This window comes from Cydia amplana, chromosome 5 (assembly GCF_948474715.1).
Source record: "Cydia amplana chromosome 5, ilCydAmpl1.1, whole genome shotgun sequence".
NCBI classification, from domain to species: Eukaryota; Metazoa; Arthropoda; class Insecta; order Lepidoptera; family Tortricidae; genus Cydia; species Cydia amplana.
In genome coordinates this window covers 9,023,181-9,044,960 of record NC_086073.1, presented here as the reverse complement: position 1 = coordinate 9,044,960, position 21,780 = coordinate 9,023,181, and the positions used below count along the sequence as shown (strand labels likewise).

The 21,780-nt window shown below is 38.2% G+C and overlaps 3 protein-coding genes across 6 annotated transcripts in view; 2 read left to right on the top strand and 1 right to left on the bottom strand.

Moving 5' to 3' along the window:
• The window catches only part of LOC134647978 (probable 26S proteasome non-ATPase regulatory subunit 3), a 174,495-nt gene that overhangs the window by 22,816 nt on the left and 129,899 nt on the right, over positions 1–21,780 (top strand). The gene's annotated exons all lie outside the window — the stretch shown is intronic.
• On the top strand, positions 1,354–20,387 carry LOC134647960 (protein phosphatase PHLPP-like protein). 2 transcript variants are annotated; one of them, XM_063502364.1, is made up of 7 exons: positions 1,354–1,925; positions 2,053–2,246; positions 5,184–5,422; positions 15,659–15,770; positions 16,227–16,343; positions 16,564–16,717; positions 17,760–20,387. In XM_063502364.1, exons 1-7 carry the CDS (start codon positions 1,400–1,402, stop codon positions 20,117–20,119), a joined length of 3,702 nt encoding a protein of 1,233 aa, XP_063358434.1. In that variant the 5' UTR covers positions 1,354–1,399; the 3' UTR covers positions 20,120–20,387. The 2 variants fall into 2 exon arrangements, with proteins under 2 accessions (XP_063358434.1, XP_063358435.1); XM_063502365.1 differs by lacking the exons at positions 1,354–1,925; positions 2,053–2,246 and adding an exon at positions 4,219–4,537.
• Positions 20,438–21,780, bottom strand: part of LOC134647988 (LIM/homeobox protein Lhx3) — a 66,933-nt gene continuing 65,590 nt past the window's right edge. For all 3 annotated transcript variants that reach the window (XM_063502414.1, XM_063502415.1, XM_063502416.1), the window contains exon 8: positions 20,438–20,874. In XM_063502414.1, coding sequence (XP_063358484.1) covers positions 20,862–20,874 — 13 coding nt within the window. In that variant the 3' untranslated portion in view covers positions 20,438–20,861. The remainder of the gene's footprint in view (positions 20,875–21,780) is intronic.

Here is a 21,780-nt window from a genome sequence, read left to right as displayed (position 1 = left end):
GGGTGAGTAACAGTTTCAAACCCACATTCAACAATAGCTGCCTTGGCAATATGAGCAGTATGGACGGGGGCGTTGTCATGCAGAAGCATAACACCTTTGGTTAACTTTCCTCGCCTCTTTTCTTTGATTGCATCCTTTAATTGACGTAGAATGTTAGCGTAGTACTGTCCTGTGATATTTACACCTTTTTCTTTATAATCGATCAGTAATACTCCTTCACAATTCCAAAATATCGTGGCCATGACCTTGCCAGCTGAAGGGATGACCTTGAACTTCTTGGGATGAGCTGAACCCTTAATGTGCCACTGCATGGACTCTTGTTTACTCTCTGGGTCATAATGATGAACCCAGGTTTCATCTCCAGTAACTATTCTTTGCAGCACCTCATCAGGATTTTCACCGCACAGGTCCATAAAATCGGAACAACAAGCTACACGCATGTCTTTTTGAAGCCGAGTCAGCATTCGCGGAACCCATCTTGCACTTACTTTTGACATATTAAGATGGTCATGGATAATATCATGTACGGTACCAATAGAGAGATTGGTTACTTGTGCTATAGATTTTACCTTCACTCGACCATCTTCCAATATAAGTTTTTCCACTTTATCAATATTTTCTTGTGAAGTAGCTACTACAGGCCGGCCAGGTCTAGGGTCGTCTTCAACACTCTCCCTTCCACGTTTAAACTCGCTTGACCACTTTTGAATGGTAGATAAAGAAGGAGCAGACTCACGGTAAACACAATCCATTTCCTCTTTTATGGTTTTTTGATTTTTACCCTGTTTTGTCAAGAATTTTATCACGCATCGATGTTCTAATTTAGTTAACATTGTCAATTCCCACATGATGTTCATGTTTGTTCAGCAATTGCAGAAAAACAAAAGAACATCTCGGTTCGAATTATACTTTTTTTTAATGTCAATGAATAAACCTTAGCGGCCAGTAACGAAAGAAATTTTAGAAGAGGTTGTAAGATATCAATACCGAGAATATTTTGAACGCCCCTCGTACTACCTAATAGGTATACCTACTTAAATATATATTTAAACTTTAATGTAATGTTGGAATTCTTACATGAGGTTGAGGTTGCTAGAAATTCTGCCGACTTCTCAAGTTCTCACGTAGTTAAGGTTTACATATATGAAACTTTGATTATGTAAATACAAACAGCGACACGAGCGCGTGAGCAGTGTACGTGCACAATCGTTCAAACGATTACCTTAGGATACAAAGCGATTCGCATAAACGTACCGTGTTCCCGACTGACCGAGCAACATGTTTCCCACCCCCACCTCTCCGACCCAATTGTAATGCAACGGCGGGCGCTCCGTCCGGCGCGGGCACTCGGGCATTGAGCTGCCGGCCTCCGCACCTGCGTCGAGCGCATGGACGCGCCATGGTCTGCGATCACGGCCCGCACGGCTCATCGCCTCCCGCGCGACGCAAGTCTCTACGCCGGCTCGCCTCCACACGCGGCTTCAAACCTCGCCCTGCCAATGAGTACGGCTGGATACGCGTTTTCGAAGGTCTCGAACCTTTCGCCGTTGACTCACCCAGCAAACTTGTGAAAGTTACCCTCAACACCTCTGTCGAAGACATCAACAAGGAGCTCGGTTTTGGGGAAGAGCTAACTTTATGGTCCCAGATTGGCGGAGAAACTTCAAGGAGATTGGAGATAGACGAATTTCCTTTAAGGATTCAAGAGCAATTCTTGGCGACTTGCGGGTGGAAATCTGAAGCTAGGAGGTTACGGCTGGCCGTTGATCCGGAGTTGCGGCATTCTCTGCGATGGTGCGCGGGTCCGGCGGCGCGCTCCGGGGGAGTACGGCGATCTGGTACCATTCACGTGTTGAAAGGTCACGTTTTTCCACAATGGAAACCAAGACCCGCACACATTATTGGCTCTCGACTTCACATGCATGGTGAGACTTGTCAATATTTTAATATCTTTATGATCTTTTTTTGAGGATAATTATATTGATTACATTGATTACCTAACAGTCAACATTTATTTTTAAACTATAATATATGTACTTATATTTATTCCAGGGACAGCATGGGAGGTTATAGAGCTAAGCGGCGGAAGTATCGAACTGTGTCAGCCCAAGGCCCAGCGACTGGTGTTGTGCCTGAAGCCGCGTTGTCAACGCAACGGCGTCGCCGGCGACAGCGCCATGAATCACCTGTTCCTCGGGTTTAGCACGGTGTGGGAGAGGAATCTGTGGTTCAGCTGGCTGAAAGAGGTATGTAAATAATCTAAATCCATATAATCATCTATGAGTGCCGAACGCAGTTATTTTTAAACGCAAACAAACATTACCGACTATCATTTGAAACTGAATGAAACTTTAATACCGTTGCCTCGATGTTGTTGTGACCAAATCAAAATTCAAAACTATTCCAATCATCTCTACGAAGTGCAACTAGAGCAAATCTTGCAGTTTAAGTGTTTAGTTCCATTGGCTTTAGTGTGCAATGCAGACTCTCAGCAGATGATTGGCATTTGATTCCGGTACACTTCCCAAACTAACGAACCGAACCGTTGTCATAACAGCGTCAAATTGCTAGAAATCACCCCATTAACGTGTATCTTTTGATATTATAATACTTTACTTTTGTATGCTTGCGTCAGGGTTGTGCTGTTTGTGCCTGAATCCATAACTAACTAAACGTTATTTAAAACATATTGGTTGCGTGAGCGCACTCCATCTAAAGCGCGAGAACAGGCGCGAGAGAAGACACGCATTAATATCCGTAATTAAAATGGTATTGTACTTAATTGGTATCACTAGGTTAAAATCCTTCCGGAATATAGGTAATTCGAGTAATTTCAAATGTAATGAAATATTATTATAACCTATCACGATTTTTTGTCTAATTACTAATACCTAAGGATTCCGTACGCGTACCGTCCGAAAGGAAGTGAAAATGATTATTTATTACTATATTAGAACGTGGCTGAAGTTCGCACAACCTTGGAATGATTCGTGCACTATGGATCTGTATGACTATTAATTATACCTTAACAATGCGTCAATCAAGCAGTTTTTGCTTAAACTGTATTGTTAATTGAGCAGCAAACATACTAATTATTCGTTGAACAGACTTAGTAGGTCACATTGTGCTCTTTGCTATAATTATTGGCCACGTGATTGAATTCAAGTAAAAGCCAAGGTTAAATTAGATTAGACACTTATAATGAAATGACTCTAGCTAGAGTAGCTAGTATCGGAAATCACAACTCTGTGTGCCAAAATTTACATAAAAATAGGTACTCAAAATATTTATTGTAAATAAAAAAACATGCACTGTCAGCAACGTCCACTTGCGGGTTGCCAATTTAGAATATACGTTGTAAAAGATGTGTAAAGTCCAAGGAAGACCTTGCTTCAAATTTGACAGCTAATTTTGTTGTGTGGGTAGTATTGTGACTCCGGTTGTAGTGGTTATCAAAAGTATACTTCAACGATTCAGTTACCATAAAACAAATGGCGTCGTGCAACGTCATCGCCATGTACTTCAGCTGTAAAATATGGGGCGCGATTTTTTTCTTAGACTTTACATCAATAACTCTTAAGCATTAGAGGAACCTCTTTGTTGACAGCTTTTCAACGTCGAAAAAGTAAATAAATCAGAGGTCTTAACTTAACCACCAGTTAGAGATAGTTACCTACCTTTACTTTGAACGGATACTGAAATTGAAAAACATTAAAATACATTAACAAAGCTTGAATGATGCTCGAATTAGACGATGAATATTTAAGGTGGATAGAATATTTTAAATATTTACTACTTAGCACTAATAAGTTAATTATCACCATGTAACAAAATTAGCGATTTTTATTTGTATAAAAAGTATGTTAATTAGAAGTAGCGCGCATGTCGCCCTGAGATGTCACGGTTGAGATGTCCGGACCGCGAGCGCGGGGCGGCACAAGGCGGCGCTTGCGCACAAGTAAAAAGTCACTCGAAACAGTCGCATTCCGCATTTCTCCTGCACAGTCTCGCACTAACTGCTTCCATGTTCAGTGATTATTTATCTAGTGATAACAACAGGTGATTCAGTTGTGTTTCAGTATTAGTCAATAAATTCGAGACTCTTGAAAAATGCTGTTTTATTTTTCATCAATGTTGCGAATATATACAGTAGCAAAATTGACGCTTGTTCACATTAGTGTTTAACAATCGACAAAGGACTAAAAGCCATTTATGCCAGTGACGTACTCGTGATCGGAATAGCGATGTGGCAGACAGGAATTCGATGTCTTTGGGAATAACAATGCTCTCGAGTTCGTTCGCCTCATGATTACGTACCGAGACTACAACTGTCGCCTTTTGAACTGTCATCTGAATGAATTTAGTTTCACAAATTCAGACAAATGAGTGTATTTGAAAGTTTGTGATGGTAGAACAAAACACGATGAAGTCCGACGATGAAGAGCCTGACAGCCTCGACGTGTTCAGTCAAACAAACGGAGATGATGACTTTCTGGATAGTCTCGAACCTTCCACTTTCAAGGAGAAATATGATGTGGTAGGTTCAATCTGTATTTTAGATCCTATCTACTACGTTAGGTGTATATCCCCTGCGATAATATTTTATGCAAAGAAGGCCGCAAAAATATCTGACACGATCTTATTTGTAGCGAAATAAGAGCGAATCACCATATTTTTGTTTTTTAGCTGTGAAACATACATGTATTACTGCAGGTGACTGTACGAGTACCATCAAGCCGGCTGTTGAGATGGATTTCTAATTTAATACATGTCTATAATGTCTATGCCATTGTCCTTATTGCCAAATAACAAAAAAAGACAAACAACAGAAGCGCCTATCTTTTACCCGAAAATTACCTATGTGAATACCAAACCAGTCGATGGGCACAAACAACAGCCATAATAATTATAAGAAAATGTACAGATATTTAGGTACATACCTACTACCTACTCAGGCTAATAACCTAAGCCTGTTTATCCTCTATACTCGTATAAACAGTAAACACACTTAACCTCCGCCTTAGTTAGTAGTTAAGCTCTTCCAGTATTGTCTAAATCTTATTTGAAATAAAAAGAATGTTTGTGACAGCAACGCCTATGGTTCTGATTAATATGGTGTACATAGTTTTAAATAACACCTACTGTTGATACATACTTACCTATAATCATTATTATTGTTCAAGGGTTCCCTCAGCACCCAGCCGCCGAACGTCCTCGACCTGAGCGGCGGTGGGCGCACGTCGCTCGGCGAGGCGCTGGCGCAGCACGCGACGGGCGCGTTCACGGTGCGCGTGCTGCGGCTGCGAGCCAACGCGCTCAGCACGCTGCCGCCGCACGCGTGGACGCTGCGCGCGCTCACGCACCTCGACATCAGTGATAACAGGATAAAAGAGCTGCCGGAGGAGATATGCCAGCTTACGCAGTGAGTGTCTTTTATTATTCGGCATTTCGTTTCGGCGGTGGGCTGCGAAAGGCAAGACTCTGACGTAATAAAAATTGATGACGTTATTTTTCCATGATAAGCTTCACTTTAAAACAATATCTGGGAGACCGAGCTTTGCTCGGAACTCAAAAATGCGCGTTTTCCCAGAGATATTTATAAGACCTAGCTAGATCGATTTTTCGCCCCTGAAAACCCCCATATAGCAAATTTCATCCAAATCGTTAGAGCCGTTTCCGAGATCCCCGAAATATAAATATAAATAAATATACAAGAATCGCTCGTTTAAAGAATTAACTTTATATCCTTTCTAAATTGCAGAACCTACCTAAGGGCTCTTGCATATGCGTGCGTCAGATACCAGTAATTACTGTAAAGTCCGCTCATCATCATCATAATTTAAGAGCGTGGCTCTTGTCGGTGGAGTATGCGCCAGTTTTCGCGGTCCTCGGCTAGGTTCTTTAGGTCCCTCAAAAGTCCGCTAGGTACCTCAAAATAAAAGCTTTTACTATTTTAGGGTGCTCAGTTGCCCATGGTACGTATAGAATAGAATATCGGATCGGTAAACCCGATTATTTGCATTTTTACACTACTCATCAATACTCATATAACTTATGATGTACATAGTTAATGTGCTAATTTAGAGTTAGTATCTACAAAATAAAAGTAGAATTAGCGCTGTCAGTGACCGTTTGAACAGGATAAATAGGCCCCTTCTCTTAAGTTATTGAATAACAATTGCTATCATAAACTAAACCATCGATTTACTTAAGTCAATACATATTTTTACGAAAAAATGCAGTGACATAACAAACATTTTGTATTAAAATGGTGTAACGTACATACCTACACAGTCTGCTCCCCGATCTTAGAAAATTGCATGGCAGTTAACACATGCAGTGCTGATAGTAGGTAATTGCTGTAATAAATATATAATTAGAGACATAACGCAAAACTTTCCATATTACATTTTAATTAAAAGTTCTCATTAGCGGCGGGAGAGAGAGTTATGATTATGGAAGGATTTTTTCAGACGTATTTCTGTTTATAAGACGCTTATCAAATTATGATGAAAGACAAAGTATCCTCCTTTTCTAACAGAAAATGTAGGAATGTAAGAGATGAATTTTTTTTTTTTCCTTATTTTTAGCGTGCATCAAAAATCGTAAATACACACATCTTAATAAATTTAAACATATCATGGTCGACTTAATCTCATAAAGAAGAAAGTATAAATTAAAAAGTGATATCTTTAAACGAATTCAACTGGGTTTCACTATATCGATTTATTTTGTTACTGACTGTATGTCGTTATGATGTAGATAGGTATGTACGCAAAGTTATGTCAAGACATAAACAAAGCGCAGATTGATTTAGAGGCGTAACAGAATAAGCACACATACCTACTTATTTAAGTACGCACGAGCATGTCTAAAATTGTGTACAATTTACAATCTTGTTCCCTAGACATACATTCCCATCAAATTCAAAACATATCATTAGAGGTTGCTGTGTACATCATGGGCTACGTTCTGTAACGCTCGGTTGGTGGTGCGTGGCCAGAATCTCGAGAGACTCAGCCTTCGGTCACCGCTGTAGCCCTGCTCACATTTTAATAAAATATTTCTAATAATCTTTATTGGATGAGCGTACCTAAATACATAGTGGTTGAAAAAAATTCAAGAAAAGAGGTAATAATGATTGCAGACGCGATGTAAAGTCCTAGAAAAAATCGTGCCACCGAGTTTCTGAGTTTGGTAAATAATGTAAATGCCCTGTACTGTACGGGTATATACTTCAATAGGTACGCGGTAACTTAGGTTAACAAAAGTTCACATTTGACAATTCAGTGACCATTAGGTATAGGCTTGGAGGATATAATCAAACGGAGACGCCATGTCTGTAATTTTCTGTACAAAACAGTCTGCCGATTTTTGCGGGGGAGGGGAACGTCAAATGTATGCGTAACGTAAAAATAGCCATGTCAGATAAACGTCAGTCCATACATTGTGTATGACCGTTGGCCGCCTATTTTCGACAGAGGGGAAAACCTGTTAATGGCTACTCCGTTTAGTTGTATCCTCCAAGGGTATAGGTAGTCTGTTCGGAAAGAGAAGAGTCGTGGAATGTATTGGGCCCCATACATACCACCACTCTTCTCTTTCCGCAGAGACTCTAAACATATAACGCCGTACAGCGCCATTTACTTCAGCTGTCAGACTCGAGTGCACGATAATTTCTTAGACCAACTCTTTGCAAGTTTTTTTTTACGTTTTAGCAATAGACGTTTTTTGTTTTTATTAATAAAAGTTAAGTGATATGATGAGTGTTTACCAGGATTGCATCGTTTTAATAAAAGCCATTTATATTATACCTAACCTTATAAATCTGTTTAGAAAGAGAGGACTTACAAGGCTTTAGTTTACCAATGTGTACTTTCACTGGTAGTGCTAGTGGTGTTAAGTAATTTTAAATTTGCTTCCAATGTAACTTGTGTAATAGAAAGCATATAATATAATCATCATAAGTTCATAACATTGTTTATTGTGCCAACTGTCTTCATCGCTGCATTGAAGCGTGATGGTAATGTAGCATTTGTGAGACTACACATAGTGAACAAACTTATTTTTTTGTGAACAATATTCGAAGAAACCTACGATTGTAGATTATTTTTAGTATCACCATCGTCCATCATGTTTTCTAAAGTATATCAAATTAATACGCCATAGGTACATGCGTTCAGCTGTAAGACGTTTCCGTTGTGTGCTAATTTTTTAAGTGAGTGCTTGCGTACGGCACTGGGGCTATCTCCATCTGCTCGCCGAAGCGTACCACGTTCACTTTGCCTCAGCACAATCCAACCCTGTGTTAGCTAACATGGCCCACAGTCAGCAATGTACCAAATAGGGACAGGATATATTAACTAAATTCTTAAATTACAAAAAAAAGGAAATCATTAACCCAGACACAGTTCGAGCAGTTAAAAAATCGTATTTTGTTAAATGTCGTCCTACCTCTTCATGTTCTTTTATGATTTTTTATTTAATCGTATGGCGTATATACATAAACATTCTCAAACAATATGTGTAAGTAGCTAAATAAAATAGTTATATAATTATAAATCCACATTCGGGGCCCGAGCCACGAGATTACGTCAGGTGTTAATTTATACAGATCTTCCGGGGGACCTGGGAAAGAGTGCAGAGGGCAGCGCTGTATAATATGCTCAACGGTTTGAACCTCTTCACCACAGTCGCAGAGCGCAGTCTCGCCAGCTCCATTTATGGCGGAAATAGTTACAGCGTCCGTGACCTGTCCTCAGTCTGTTTACACGACACCAGAGTTTTCGTGGCAGGCCAAAGCCGTCTGGTTTCGCTGTGGGATCTATGGCTTGTAGGGTAGTTCCAACAGTAACTTTGCTCCACTCGTTCTTCCAGCTCTTTTATGATTAAAAAACTAGCATTTGACTTTTGGCTGAAGGCAATGTATGATCATCATATTGTAGCATTTTTTTAAGCAAGTCGAACTGCCTTCGCCTTAATTTCCCATTACTTTAATCGCAGTGATAGTCGTAAAATAGAAAACTTTAAAAATTGGTGCGTACTTGACTGCTAATACACTGTCGTAGATATTATTGTTTAAGCTTAAGTTATAAAGGTACGTCCTTAATCCTTGAAATTTGAATGGAAGACGAGTTACCGCAATTAGTATCAAATAATACCACCAGGTACCAAGGTTATCTTGATACCATCAGGTATCAAGGCTTTAGTTAATGATTATTATTAACAAGAGAAGGATGAACCACCTTCGTCCTATTACGGCTTCCGGGCATTATACGAATCGGCTAACGCACAAATAATCAAATCGTTGAGAGCTTGATTTAACTCACGGCTCCATAGGTCACACTGAAAGCTTTTAGATAGGTATTCAAAATTATGCAATAATGAGAAGCATTTGGTTATGCATCATACTCGTACTCGCATATTAGTGAGAGCGAGATGAAGTAAATTACGTAGACACTAGTAGTTTTGATACTGTCAGTGACTCATGGTACGGGTACTGCCAGCCTATTATGGATAGCTTTATCCATCTTTATCCACGTGATAAAATAACTGTCACTGTTTAACACCGTGGGAAAGAAAGTGACGGACACCGTTTTATCACGCTGTCACGTAGACAAGAACGACCATCATATCCGTACTGATGTATATAATATAAGCAATGATCGGAATAGTGCCATTTGGGGTGAATGACCTCAAACATTGTACTTAACATGGATAAGACTCGGGATTCCAAGACTCTTATTTTTAGGGTTCCGAAAAGGAAAAAACGGAACCCTAATAGGATCACTCGTGCGTCTGTCTGTACGTCCGTCTGTCTGTCCGTCCGTCTGTCACAGCCTATTTTCTCCGAAACTACTGGACCAATTAAGTTTAAATTTGTCACACATATGTAAGTTTGTGACCCAAATATGGACGTGTAACGTAAATAAATGAATTTTAAATATGGAGGCCATTTTTGGGTGGGTAAATGAGAAAATTGAAAAATAAAGTTTTTCAAACTATATCGTGTTACATATCAAATGAAAGAGCTCATTGTAAGGATTTCAAATATATGTATTTTTTAATTTTAGGATTAATAGTTTAGCAGTTATTCAAGAAAATAGGCAAAAAATTACCATAACCCCCCTTATCTCCGAAACTACTGGGTCTAAAATTTTGAAAAAAATACACAAAATAGTTCTTTACCTATAGATGACAGAAAAACCTATAAGAAATGTGCAGTCAAGCGTGAGTCGGACTTAATGTACGGAACCCTTGGAACGCGAGTCCGACTCGCACTTGGCCGGTTTTTTTCACAAAAATATTTCTTGGCATGTCTTTAATTGAAGTAGGTAATATGAAATCCCGGGGTGAAAAGGTCTATCCATACTAAACTTGCGCACCGAAGTCCCGTGAAATGGCACTACCAATTCCGATCACTGAATATAAGTCTAAATTTAATTGTAGTTTAAATGTTGTGTATGTCCGCCGTTGTTACGACCTACGACGAACAAAAAAGTTAAAATTTCGTTTTTTTTTAATGAAGGATACCTACTTCTATTGTTCGTACTTTTTGACAAACAAACAGAATTAAATTTTTCACGTGACATCCTAAGCTAACAACCAAATTTTATTTTTAATTTTTAATCTTTATTTAAAGAGCTTAATCACTTTTGTGACGATGTCGCTCTGTAAGTACGAATTTCAAATCATGGATTCCTTAAAAGTTGTGGCTGGATCGTTTTATACCATATCTACAATTTATTTACGATCTACAATCAAAATATTCAATCCACATTTGCCTACATTGTTTTTTGACAAGGTAAATTTTATTCATAAATGTAGGTACAATACTAAACGGGATTCCATCGCTAATCGCCTCATTTGCTAAAATATCTGCCACCTCATTACCTGTGAGACATATATGGGATGGTATTCATTGAAGGGTAATCGATTTATTGCATTGTTTAAAAAAAATTAGAACATCCATCGCATAAAAAATACAGTTTGACTATTGATCCACACTACCTACATATATATTTTGTTTATTTTCTACAAATTTTCAGTGTTGCCCACACATACCGGCCGCAATGAATCTAGCCGAGACTGAATCAAAATAATTTAATTACAATATAAGTTTCTCCTTGATACGCCCCTTTGGAGGTCAAATCAATATATTTTCAATTGCTTTTATTGTAATGAAGTAATAGGTAGTAATAGTAGTTGATTTTCAATGGTTTGACTGGATACCATTTTTTGCCAAAAGCTATACCTATAGGTATAGATAGCTAAAATAAATACCTATTTATTTTTATAACTTGTTTCGTCCAAATGTGCTGTCGGAATATTCTGTGTAGGTAGCTAACTTTTATAAAAAATATATTATTGCTCGTTTTAACAAATGTTTGCGTTTGTGTATTAAAGCCAAAGAATATATTAAAGCAAATACGTCTTGTTTCAGTATAACGATTGTAGTTTTAATTTTTAATGAAATTTTGCAAATAGAAAAATATTCCTAAAGATTGTTGTCAACGTATTTTTGGGCCTGCCCGTAATAAAAACCAAGCTTACCTACGAATAAAATGTTTTGAATTGCGATAATATCCAAATGGATATTTCCGCAATTCAAGACATTTTATTCGTAGGTAAGCTTGGTTTTTATTTCCTATAGAAACCAAAATAACAATTCGGTTGGCCAAATTAGGTACTACGCAACCATCCCGCTTATGTAGGTACTAGATTTGTATTAAAGCGACCGATCGGTCGAACTAATCGAGACAATTTAACTGTTATTTTAGTATCTGGAATACAAAAACAAGGCTTAAAGTCGCACTTCTTAAGTCACATCTAACTTTCCGGGATGTGAGGAGACGTAGGTATAGCTAGGCGTGTCTCACTCCGCGATTTCGTCACTTTGCTACAGGTAGCTAAAAGTACATCCGTTCCGGCCCCAATTTTAGGGAAAGCCATAAGCCGCGCGTGGCGCTGTCGCCACCTAGCGGCCATATCTGTGCTGATCGTAACAGACGCGTTTTGTTAGAGAGTGAGCCTTCTGTACTTAGTACTATTATGTATTCTGTGGTATGGCGCTTGGCATTAACTTTCAATTTTGTGACCGGATGAAAAAGTGAAAATGCTATGACATCCTGTTTTAGGTAGCTTTGGAAAACTTGTTAAAAAACAGATGACTGGTTGTAAGAACAGCAACCTCGTTTACCTAAGAATAAATCGATCTTAGCATTTACTATGAATTGATCAAGCTGTACCTGATATTACTTTGTTAAACTTATTTCAGTTATGAGGTTTCGGGCCTCCATGTTCGTTGATATCATATTTTACCCGGTTGCAGTTGGTGAACCAGGTGCAATTATTGCAATTATTGAAGAAATCTACACAATAACGAATAGAGTAATAATGTTCGGTCCAGTTTAACGATACCGACAGAAAACTATCAATCAGCCAGCACCTTCCCGTGCAGGGAAGGTACAATAGCTATTTCGAAAGGGAAATGCAAAGCCACGTAACGAGCCAAAGATCCATAGCTAAGAGGTATTGCATAGATTTATTAAGAGATAACCTGAACAACAATATGTGGGTACCTATGTAATGGTGGAGGCATTGCGTCTTGTTGCTAAACGCGTGGTCAGTGGGGCGACTCGGCTGCCTCCGCGGTCAGTCTAGGCGCAACTCCGCTAAAGCCAGCACCCGAACTTTACGTTAATTTAAAGATATATACATGCAATTCGTTTTTCTCAGTGATTATCGATTCTATTATTCACTGTTTCGATTTACTGGTGGCGAAAGTAGACAAGTGTTGATAGCATAAGTGATGATTTGCATGTGGTGCATGAGAGGGTTACTGAGAGTACGTTATGTGTGGTTTATAACCTTTTTACATCGTCAGTGTTACCGGTAAAATAATATTTGGTGAGTAAGATGCTAGAAAGTGTACAATAAATAGTTAGTATGAGGTAAAAAAAAAGGTCTTACACCTATTAGTGTTGTTGTATTGTTAGTTATTTTTATTCTTATGGTAATAAATAATTTATCTTGTTATTTCTACTTAAATTACTAAACAGTATATATTAGATAGTAACTTAATAACGTAACTTCGTTATATTTCATTATCTTAGTAATTAATTTTATATCTATAGTTTCTACGAAATAAAAAATATTACTGTATCTAATTAAAATGGCTTTCAGAAATAAATACTAACTTTTAATTTCTTCAGTCACGGCCGGTGCGCTTATGGGCCACGATTAACATACGAGTGTGATATGTTGCAGTCGCCGCAAGACGTGAAACTTCTAAACAAAACCTATTGTGTTAAGAACTTATGCAATACAAACAAAAGCCGACTAAACTAGCTGATAAAAACTTAAAACTGCAGCCGCTCCGATAGTATAATACAGCATGATTCGGAAGATATATACATATGTTTGTTCAACATAATATGATCCAAATATTATGGATCATATACCGCCAGTCTGATTCACGTTTTACTACTCTTTGTGTAACAAGTTATGCATTTAAGGTGATATAAACAAAGAAAATAATAACACAGGTTATCTAAACAGAAGGAAACGAACAGAAAATTTGGCATTTATCACACCAAATCACACAATCAATAACTAGCTATAGGTATTTGTATATAAGTACACTGATTGAACGTAATAATTACCAGGTTAGCGTGTGGGTATTTTAATAACTATTAACTAATTAACGCTTAACAATTAAATCCATATGATAGAGTCATCATTTTAATGATACCTACTGCCAATGCTGTGTTTCAACAGTAACAGGAAGGCTCCTTCGATAACAATCTGTAGCGTTTCAAAGCGATTTCAATCTTATTTATGGATGGATATCGAGTTTTGCCTCACTGCCGGCTTTCAAGAGCGTGTAATAATAATTGATGCGCCTACACATCAATTATTTCAAAACTAAAGTTCATTGAACGCATTCTCTTCATGCAAATCTAGACAAACTTGCAAAGTATCGCAGTAGGTAATTATTGCCGTATTTTTCTTTTCATTCATTAATCATGATTTATGAATTCTCTGTATCTGTATATTATGCCATACGATTAAATAAATAAATATTCTGGTTTTGATTTTGGAGAAACTTATTGTGGTTCTGACACGGAAGGCAAAAGATCGCACGCTCGTTCACCAACAAGATGAACCGATTAAGTCAATAAATCGTCGTCTTCCAAATTTTACACGGTCGTAAGAGACGCGTGACTGATATCGATGGAAGTAGATTAGCAGAATACTTTACATACCTACTAGCATTATAATAGAGCAATCTAAGGTATCATTACACGCATTTTTGATGTAGATTTGTAACATTTTTTTTACTTCTATATTTCTCCCCTCGTCCCTTGATCACCTTAATGCCAAAATTAAATGCAATTACAGACACTATATCTTTAATTTATATATAATATTATTTATTACAAAACATATTCCTATACCTATCACACTTACCCACGTGACGATATATGGGTGTCACCAGAACTTTTTACGTTCCATATTATAAAAAGCGGCCAAGTGCGAGTCGGACTCGCCCATGAAGGGTTCCGTATTTAGGCGATTTATGACGTATTAAAAAAAAACTACTTGCTAGATCTCGTTCAAACTAATTTTCGGTGGAAGTTTACATGGTAATGTACATCATATATTTTTTTTAGTTTTATCATTCTCTTATTTTAGAAGTTAGGGGGGTGACACACATTTTACCACTTTGGAAGTGTCTCTCGCGCAAACTATTCAGTTTAGAAAAAAATGATATTAGGAACCTCAATATCATATTTGAAGACCTATCCATAGATACCCCACACGTATGGGTTTGATGAAAAAAAAAATTTTGAGTTTCAGTTTGAAGTATGGGGAACCCCAAAAATTAATTGTTTTTTTTCTATTTTTGTGTGAAAATCTTAATGCGGTTCACAGAATACATCTACTTACCAAGTTTCAACAGTATAGTTCTTATAGTTTCGGAGAAAAGTGGCTGTGACATACGGACGGACAGACAGACGGACAGACAGACGGACAGACAGACGGACAGACAGACAGACATGACGAATCTATAAGGGTTCCGTTTTTTGCCATTTGGTTACGGAACCCTAAAAACGCCTTCGTGTAACAGTATATTTTTTATTAGCCTAGTTTAAAAAAATATACTACTCACTTATGTCTCACTTCTGGGCAAATGCCTCGTTTCCTCTACTTCTTCGTTTTGACTTTTGAGTAAAAGCTTAAGATTCCATTAATATTATTGAAGACGTCATTTTATTAAGGAGTCCCGTTGGCCAGTTTGAGGTTTTCTTAATCAATTCATTCCACCTCAAACACTTTTATGAGCATAAATTGCTTGTCAACTCTGGTCTTTTGGTCTTCGTCAACCGTTCTCCTTCTCCAAATAACACTTTTCGTCTGCAATACAAATGCTTTATTTGTAGGTAGATAAAATACAAAAATCGATATATTTGTTCCCGTAAATTTCGACGAGTTTTACCAACTCTCCCAATTCCTCTGTGACCAATTTTGAAGTAGGTAATAATAACTAAGTAAAAACATTCATAAACATAAAATAAAATCAAAACAAACAAAGACATCAAACCAAATTGAGAATCCTCCTTCCTCATTTGAAATAATCGTATGCCTATTCCAGATTAGAAGACCTCCAAGTAAGTGACAACGAGCTGCGATCTGTAGACCGCGCTCTCCGGCTGCCGCGCCTGCGCAACCTCGTTGCGGCACGGAATCTCATTACTCATTTCGGGGTAAGCTCTGAAACAATTACATATATAGAAAGCATCTTTACACTTGGGTTATGAAAATCGGCATTCGAATATCAAATCCATTGGGGTCCCAAATAAACATGATAATCCGACAAACTGCGAGTACGAAACTTTAGCCCTACATTTTTAGCCCATACAGTTTGAGAGGTACTTTACTTATGATATAGCTAGGCAGTTGTTCCACAGGAACTTGACGCTGTCGGCCTCATCGCTTTATGATCTCTGATCTGATCGGGTTATTGATAGGGATTCTAGTTTTAGGTACTTACCTACATTTTTATTTAAAATTACCTATGTATAAACAGGGCAAAATAAAACGTACTTACCGTAAAAATACTTTACATTGCATTTACATTCCCTGGCTTAAACCTCTACCAATAAGTAAATTATACGTAGGAACCTAAACGTTATCTTGTTTTTTTTCTTCATATTTTCCAGGACAAAGAAAGCGCACACATGGGTCCCGATGACGATAAGGATTCCCACTCACCGCTCACTAGCGTCGACCTCCGTAACAACAACCTTAAGGGCAGCATCATACTGGGGAACTATGAAGTAAGACCATATATTTAATTTTACATTATAGTACTAATAGTTACGATTAACGAATTTTCAGTACCAAAAAGGTACAATAGGGCGGCTCTGTCTGTATGTCACATTCCTAAATATCTTGGATAATCCTATTTTATTTACTGCTTTTCTGTAGAACGAATTACTTGCCAAAGAAAAATGTGTTTTTTCCGAATCCTATAAATAATTGTCTTTAACGTTTCAGCATCTGGTCAGCCTGGATGTGTCCAACAACTCAATCGAAGTTCTGATGGTGTCAGCACTGCGCGGCCTCCGCGAGCTGTACGCCTCCAATAACACGCTGCGACACCTGGCTCTACACGGCGGCTCCCTACGAACATTGCGAGCACCACACAACCGTAAGTACTATACGCGCCTGCAGCCACGCCAGACGATGTGGTGGAGACATTCGCAAGAAGATTCGCTACAGTTAAGAGTGTTCTAGCTGCAATTGCACCATTATGTGCACGTCAGCTTGTTCGTGGTGCTCTTGCTGTGGCCACTGCTGGAAGCCGTCGCGAATGAGAGCTTCTGGTCTAAGGGTGTGATAATTCAGCGGTTCGGGGGCAGCTGCCCAATCTTACGCCGGAACAGAAGTCGACGTCAAACTGTTTTTATTTTATTTATTGATATATATATGTATTTTGTCTGAAAGGTGGGCCTTAGTTAATATAAAGTGAAGTTGAATAAAAATTGCAAATTAAACTCCACTTTAAATGGTATTTGAATGGTTTTGTAAGTCACTTTGTTACACTAGTATTACTTACACGCACCATTTGGTTCTGAAATACATAAGTAAAATGGTATAAAAACTTTATTGGTATGCATAACTACGTAAACTGGTAACGCAATCCATAGTCATAAATTAACTTTTATTATTGTTGGGTTACAATTCAGAATGAAAAACCTATCGTTATATAAATATTTGTATTGATGCTACAGAAATTTGTTGAACAATATGAGCTCATATTAAATAACATCCACCGATCTTTCATAGTTCGTTAGTCTGTTTATATTCGGCAGAAACCATCTGTCTCAAAATGATATTTTAAATTTCTACAATAACTGTCAGAGGTAGTAGATGAAAAAAAAACATAACCCTTTTTATTTATAAATAAAAGCCCCCAAATTTTCGCTAATCAGAACCCTCTGCGGAAATCAGTCTTAATTCAAATGTAGGATACATGTAATGTATATGAACAGTCAGCAGCTAGCTGCTGACTGTGTATATCAAAGAACCAAGAACAGAACCACTCCTTTTTAGAACTTCTGGATCAAGTTGGTACCTACTTGCTTCTTGATGATCGAAGCAAGCAATTTTAGTCTTACATATATACTATTTACTAAATATAAATGTACTATGTACTCCTAAGTTAATATTTTTGTATTATTTCTTTACAGAACTGGAAACATTGACGACAACGGTGCCACCCATTAACTTGGTAGAATTAGACGTGACAAACAACAAATTAAAATCGCTACCCCAATGGCTTAGCGGGTGTTCCGATTTAACCACACTCCATGCAAATAATAACCAGTTAGTGTCTTTGCCGGATCACTTGTTTTGTAGTGAACTATCTAGCTTACGGAGTCTTCACTTAGCTCATAACAAAATCTCGCACATTCCATCAATGCCAAGACTACGAGCACCATTGAAGGACTTGCTTCTGCACGACAACTGCATACAATCTCTACCGGAAAATTTCTTCTCAGTTTGTGACAGATTGTGCGTTCTAAATCTCTCTAACAATAGACTAAATCGTTTGCCGCCGGCTAGAGGTCCATCGTCTCACTGTCTTGAACGACTTTATTTAACTGCAAACTGTTTAACGGATGAGGTGGCAGAAGTTATTATTGCTTTTCGTGGACTGCGGATATTGCATCTTGCCTATAATTGTTTGACAGTTCTCCCCGAGAGTTGTATAAACTTTTGGCCGGAGATAGAAGAACTTGTACTATCAGGAAATGGATTTACTAGACTTCCAGAAAATTTGCCGCAACTTAATAATGTAAAGTGTGTCAGAGCACATTCGAACAGGCTACGCTCAGTACCTATGTTTGCTTGTAGTGCATCTGTAAAAATTCTTGATTTTGCACATAATGAATTAGACAGCATAGACCTGAGACTTCTTGCACCGAAACAACTTAAGTTCCTTGACATATCGTGCAATAAAAAGTTACAAGTAGACCCTTCACAGTTTAACGCATACAGGTGTCAAAGACCTTTGAGTTTAGTCGACGTAACTGGACGACAAACAGGGGCTTGGTCTCATAAGAATAATTACCATGAAGAATTAAACGGCTCTACGCCTTGGACTACTGGGTTTTCAGAATGTCCTAACAAATCTCTACAACTTTGCTGTGCGCAAATAAGGTTGCCATCATTTTGCAATAAAGAGGGTTTCTTTGCAGTAATTGACGGAGAAACTGACATGGAAGTTCCAAAAATATTACAGTCAAGTTTGCCGGGGCTCCTGTTAGAAGAGAGATCAATAAAAGAAACTGTAAGTGAATACATGAAGTATGTGGTGCTTTCTGCACATAGAGAACTGAAAGAAAAGGGACAAAGAAAGGGGGCATGCTTGATAATGTGTCACTTATCACCGGTAACCTCCCCAGAGAATGGATTCGGACATACGCCTATAAGGTACAGCATGAGACTAGCTAATGTCGGGGATACGAAAGCTGTATTGAGCAGACGGAATGGACCTCTAAGTCTTGGTATTGAAAATAATAAACGTGTGGGGAATTCGAGTCGGTATCCGAATACAATACCAGACCCTGACATTATACAAACAATTATAAAGGAAGATGACGAGTTTTTAATATTAGGCAATGGAAACTTTTGGAGTGCTATCAGTGTAGAAACTGCCGTATCTGAAGTAAGGGCAGAGCGTAATCCAGTTCTTGCTGCAAAGAGATTACAGGACTTGGTTCAAAGTTACGGTGTTGAAGAATGTATATCTGTTCTTATAATACGATTTGATACCGGAAAATCAGATGTTGACATGCTAATGAGAGAATTGAGACAAACTATAAATACAAATAAAACAGTTTGTAGACCAGATTGTTGTTGTTCGCGCTTGGACCCATGTTGCCATTCGGCTACGCCACCTAAACCGAGCAGCGACCGTTCTTCTCCCAGCGGCCAAAGCGATCGTCCTCCGAGTGAAGCAGTGAGCCACCAACACTACGCCAGTGTGCGCTCGTCGCAGACAAGGGCTTCGGAGAGGCGAAGTTGCCGCGGCGGAGTCGCCCGAGCTATACGCGTCCGGGTTGAGGAAGACAAAGAAGAAGACCACCGAATCGATGAAACGCCTAACCCGGAAGAAAATTTTAAGTGTTGGGAGTATATGTTAGAACAAAATACACAAATGCTCTTTGATAAAGAATTGGATAATCTTTCCAAAGGAATAAGGTCTAATGTAAGTAGCTTAAGGAACTTAAAAGGTTTGTCCGGTAGCAGTCCACAACTGCATCTAACAGGGAAGCAATCAAAAGGAATGCCGTTTTTGTCGAAACATTTTGGCAGCGCTCGGTCTTTCGGTACTGCTTTAAAGCCAGATCTTCGGTTTGGTTCTGGAAGAATACCAAATGGAGGTCCTAACGCTGCTTACTTCGGATCCTTGCAAAGACTTATGCCATACAATATGGAGTATGATTTTGCTGTGATACAAGAAAAAACCGCACAATCCCAAGACTCACTGGACCTCGAAGGTCGCATGCAACAGTACTGGGGCGTAGCCACTACCGAACTGTAAGTTTAGTAATTTTTGTAAATAAAACTTCCGAAGTTATATTATAGTATGTAGGTATAATTCATGTATCATAGTAATTTATACCATTAATTTGTCGACTAGACTTCATTTTGCACAAAGTATTATATCACTATAGACTTATTGATAATTGTCGGCTATATTAACACTTATTCACTCATATGTACAATATGTTATATAGTTTGTCGAACATTGAATTACGCCGTAAGTAATTGATAATAAAATAATCTTAATAAATAAATACTTAAGTATATCGACGTCTTTTATTAGAAATTCATATTTTACATATCGTAACATCTTAAAAATAATTGAATTGTAATAATTTATTTACAGAATACCTTGCTACTAGTAAGGCGATTCAAAATGCTTATTTTGTGCTCACATTTGAGGATATATCCATCACACCACAAAACACCACAATATTCAAAAATCGTGTGACACAAAGTGGTAACGGTAACTGTATCCGTAATTTACCTCAAAATCGTAAACCGTGGTCGTTGGCATGATTTTAGTGTTCCGTGTTTAAAAACGTTCATTTTGCATAAAGTATCCAATTCCAGTTAGATCCTTATGAACTTATTGGCATCTCGCCTCATCGTCACGGTTCGGTCGGGGATCACAGCTCCCGCTTGACGACGAGCTCGAGCGGCTGCGCGAGCGCGAGCGGGGGGTAGGGCGCGGGGAGCGGCGGGGGCGCGGGCTGCGCGTGCGCCGGCGGCGGCCGTCGCTAGGGGAAGCCTCTGGAAATTAAACCATAACGTCATATAAAAACCGTAACGTCCGTAACCTTTGACGCTAGTAAAAACTTGGATTAGTCAACCTTAAAACTTGATTCGCGAATGTGATTGAATTGATAGGAACTTTGTTCACTCAATACCAACTGAACATGATTCTATTTAATCTAATACCAATATGTACTTAAGAATTGACCGCTTTATAATCACATTGAATTGAGTTCTAGTTAGATTGGTTTACAGTACCTAACGGAAGTTCAATACACGTATTTATCAATTTGGCATTGTTTCTCGCATAAATAAATTCGATATATTATTTTGATAGGTCAGTTCAAGATGCGCTATCGGTTGATTACAATATCAATATTTGTTACACAATATACAATAACCACTAATTTAAGACATGACATCTTCACGCGTAAGAGATACGGCATGTTAATCTACAAAATCTTAGAATGTACCTACCTACCTATTTGATTTCGGCGAATCCTTATTAATAATTATTATCGGCTTAAGAGTTACAAGCTGGCTTTAGTGCCGTGCGTACGACCTACATATAAAATGTCAGACGATACTGGGGGTTATTTACTCGGAATCTTGTTATCAATCTTTTTTTATTACTGTTTAGTGTCTCTTTTTTGCTTTTGACATGTCCTTCGTAAGCCTATTTATGTATTAAATAAGATAAATTGGTATCGATAAATAACAAGGTCAAAACGTTTAACAATTTTTGACTAAAATAATATATAGGCAGTCCGTCTCATTTCCCTAACAAATTTCAAAAGTACGTACCTATAATATATAATGCTATCCGGAAGATATCATAAAACTTCGTATGCATATGTGTAGCTTATATTACAAATAAATAATGCCTATACCTAATCTACACGTCCCTGTGCAGGGTACAGACCT

Coding starts and splice junctions, on each gene's coding strand:
- LOC134647960 (XM_063502364.1), top strand. CDS start 1,400: ATGGTCTGCGATCACGGCCCGCACGGCTCATCGCCTCCCGCGCGACGC. Junction 1,926..2,052: donor CTCTCGACTTCACATGCATG/GTGAGACTTGTC, acceptor TATTTATTCCAG/GGACAGCATGGGAGGTTATA. Junction 16,344..16,563: donor TCATACTGGGGAACTATGAA/GTAAGACCATAT, acceptor TTAACGTTTCAG/CATCTGGTCAGCCTGGATGT.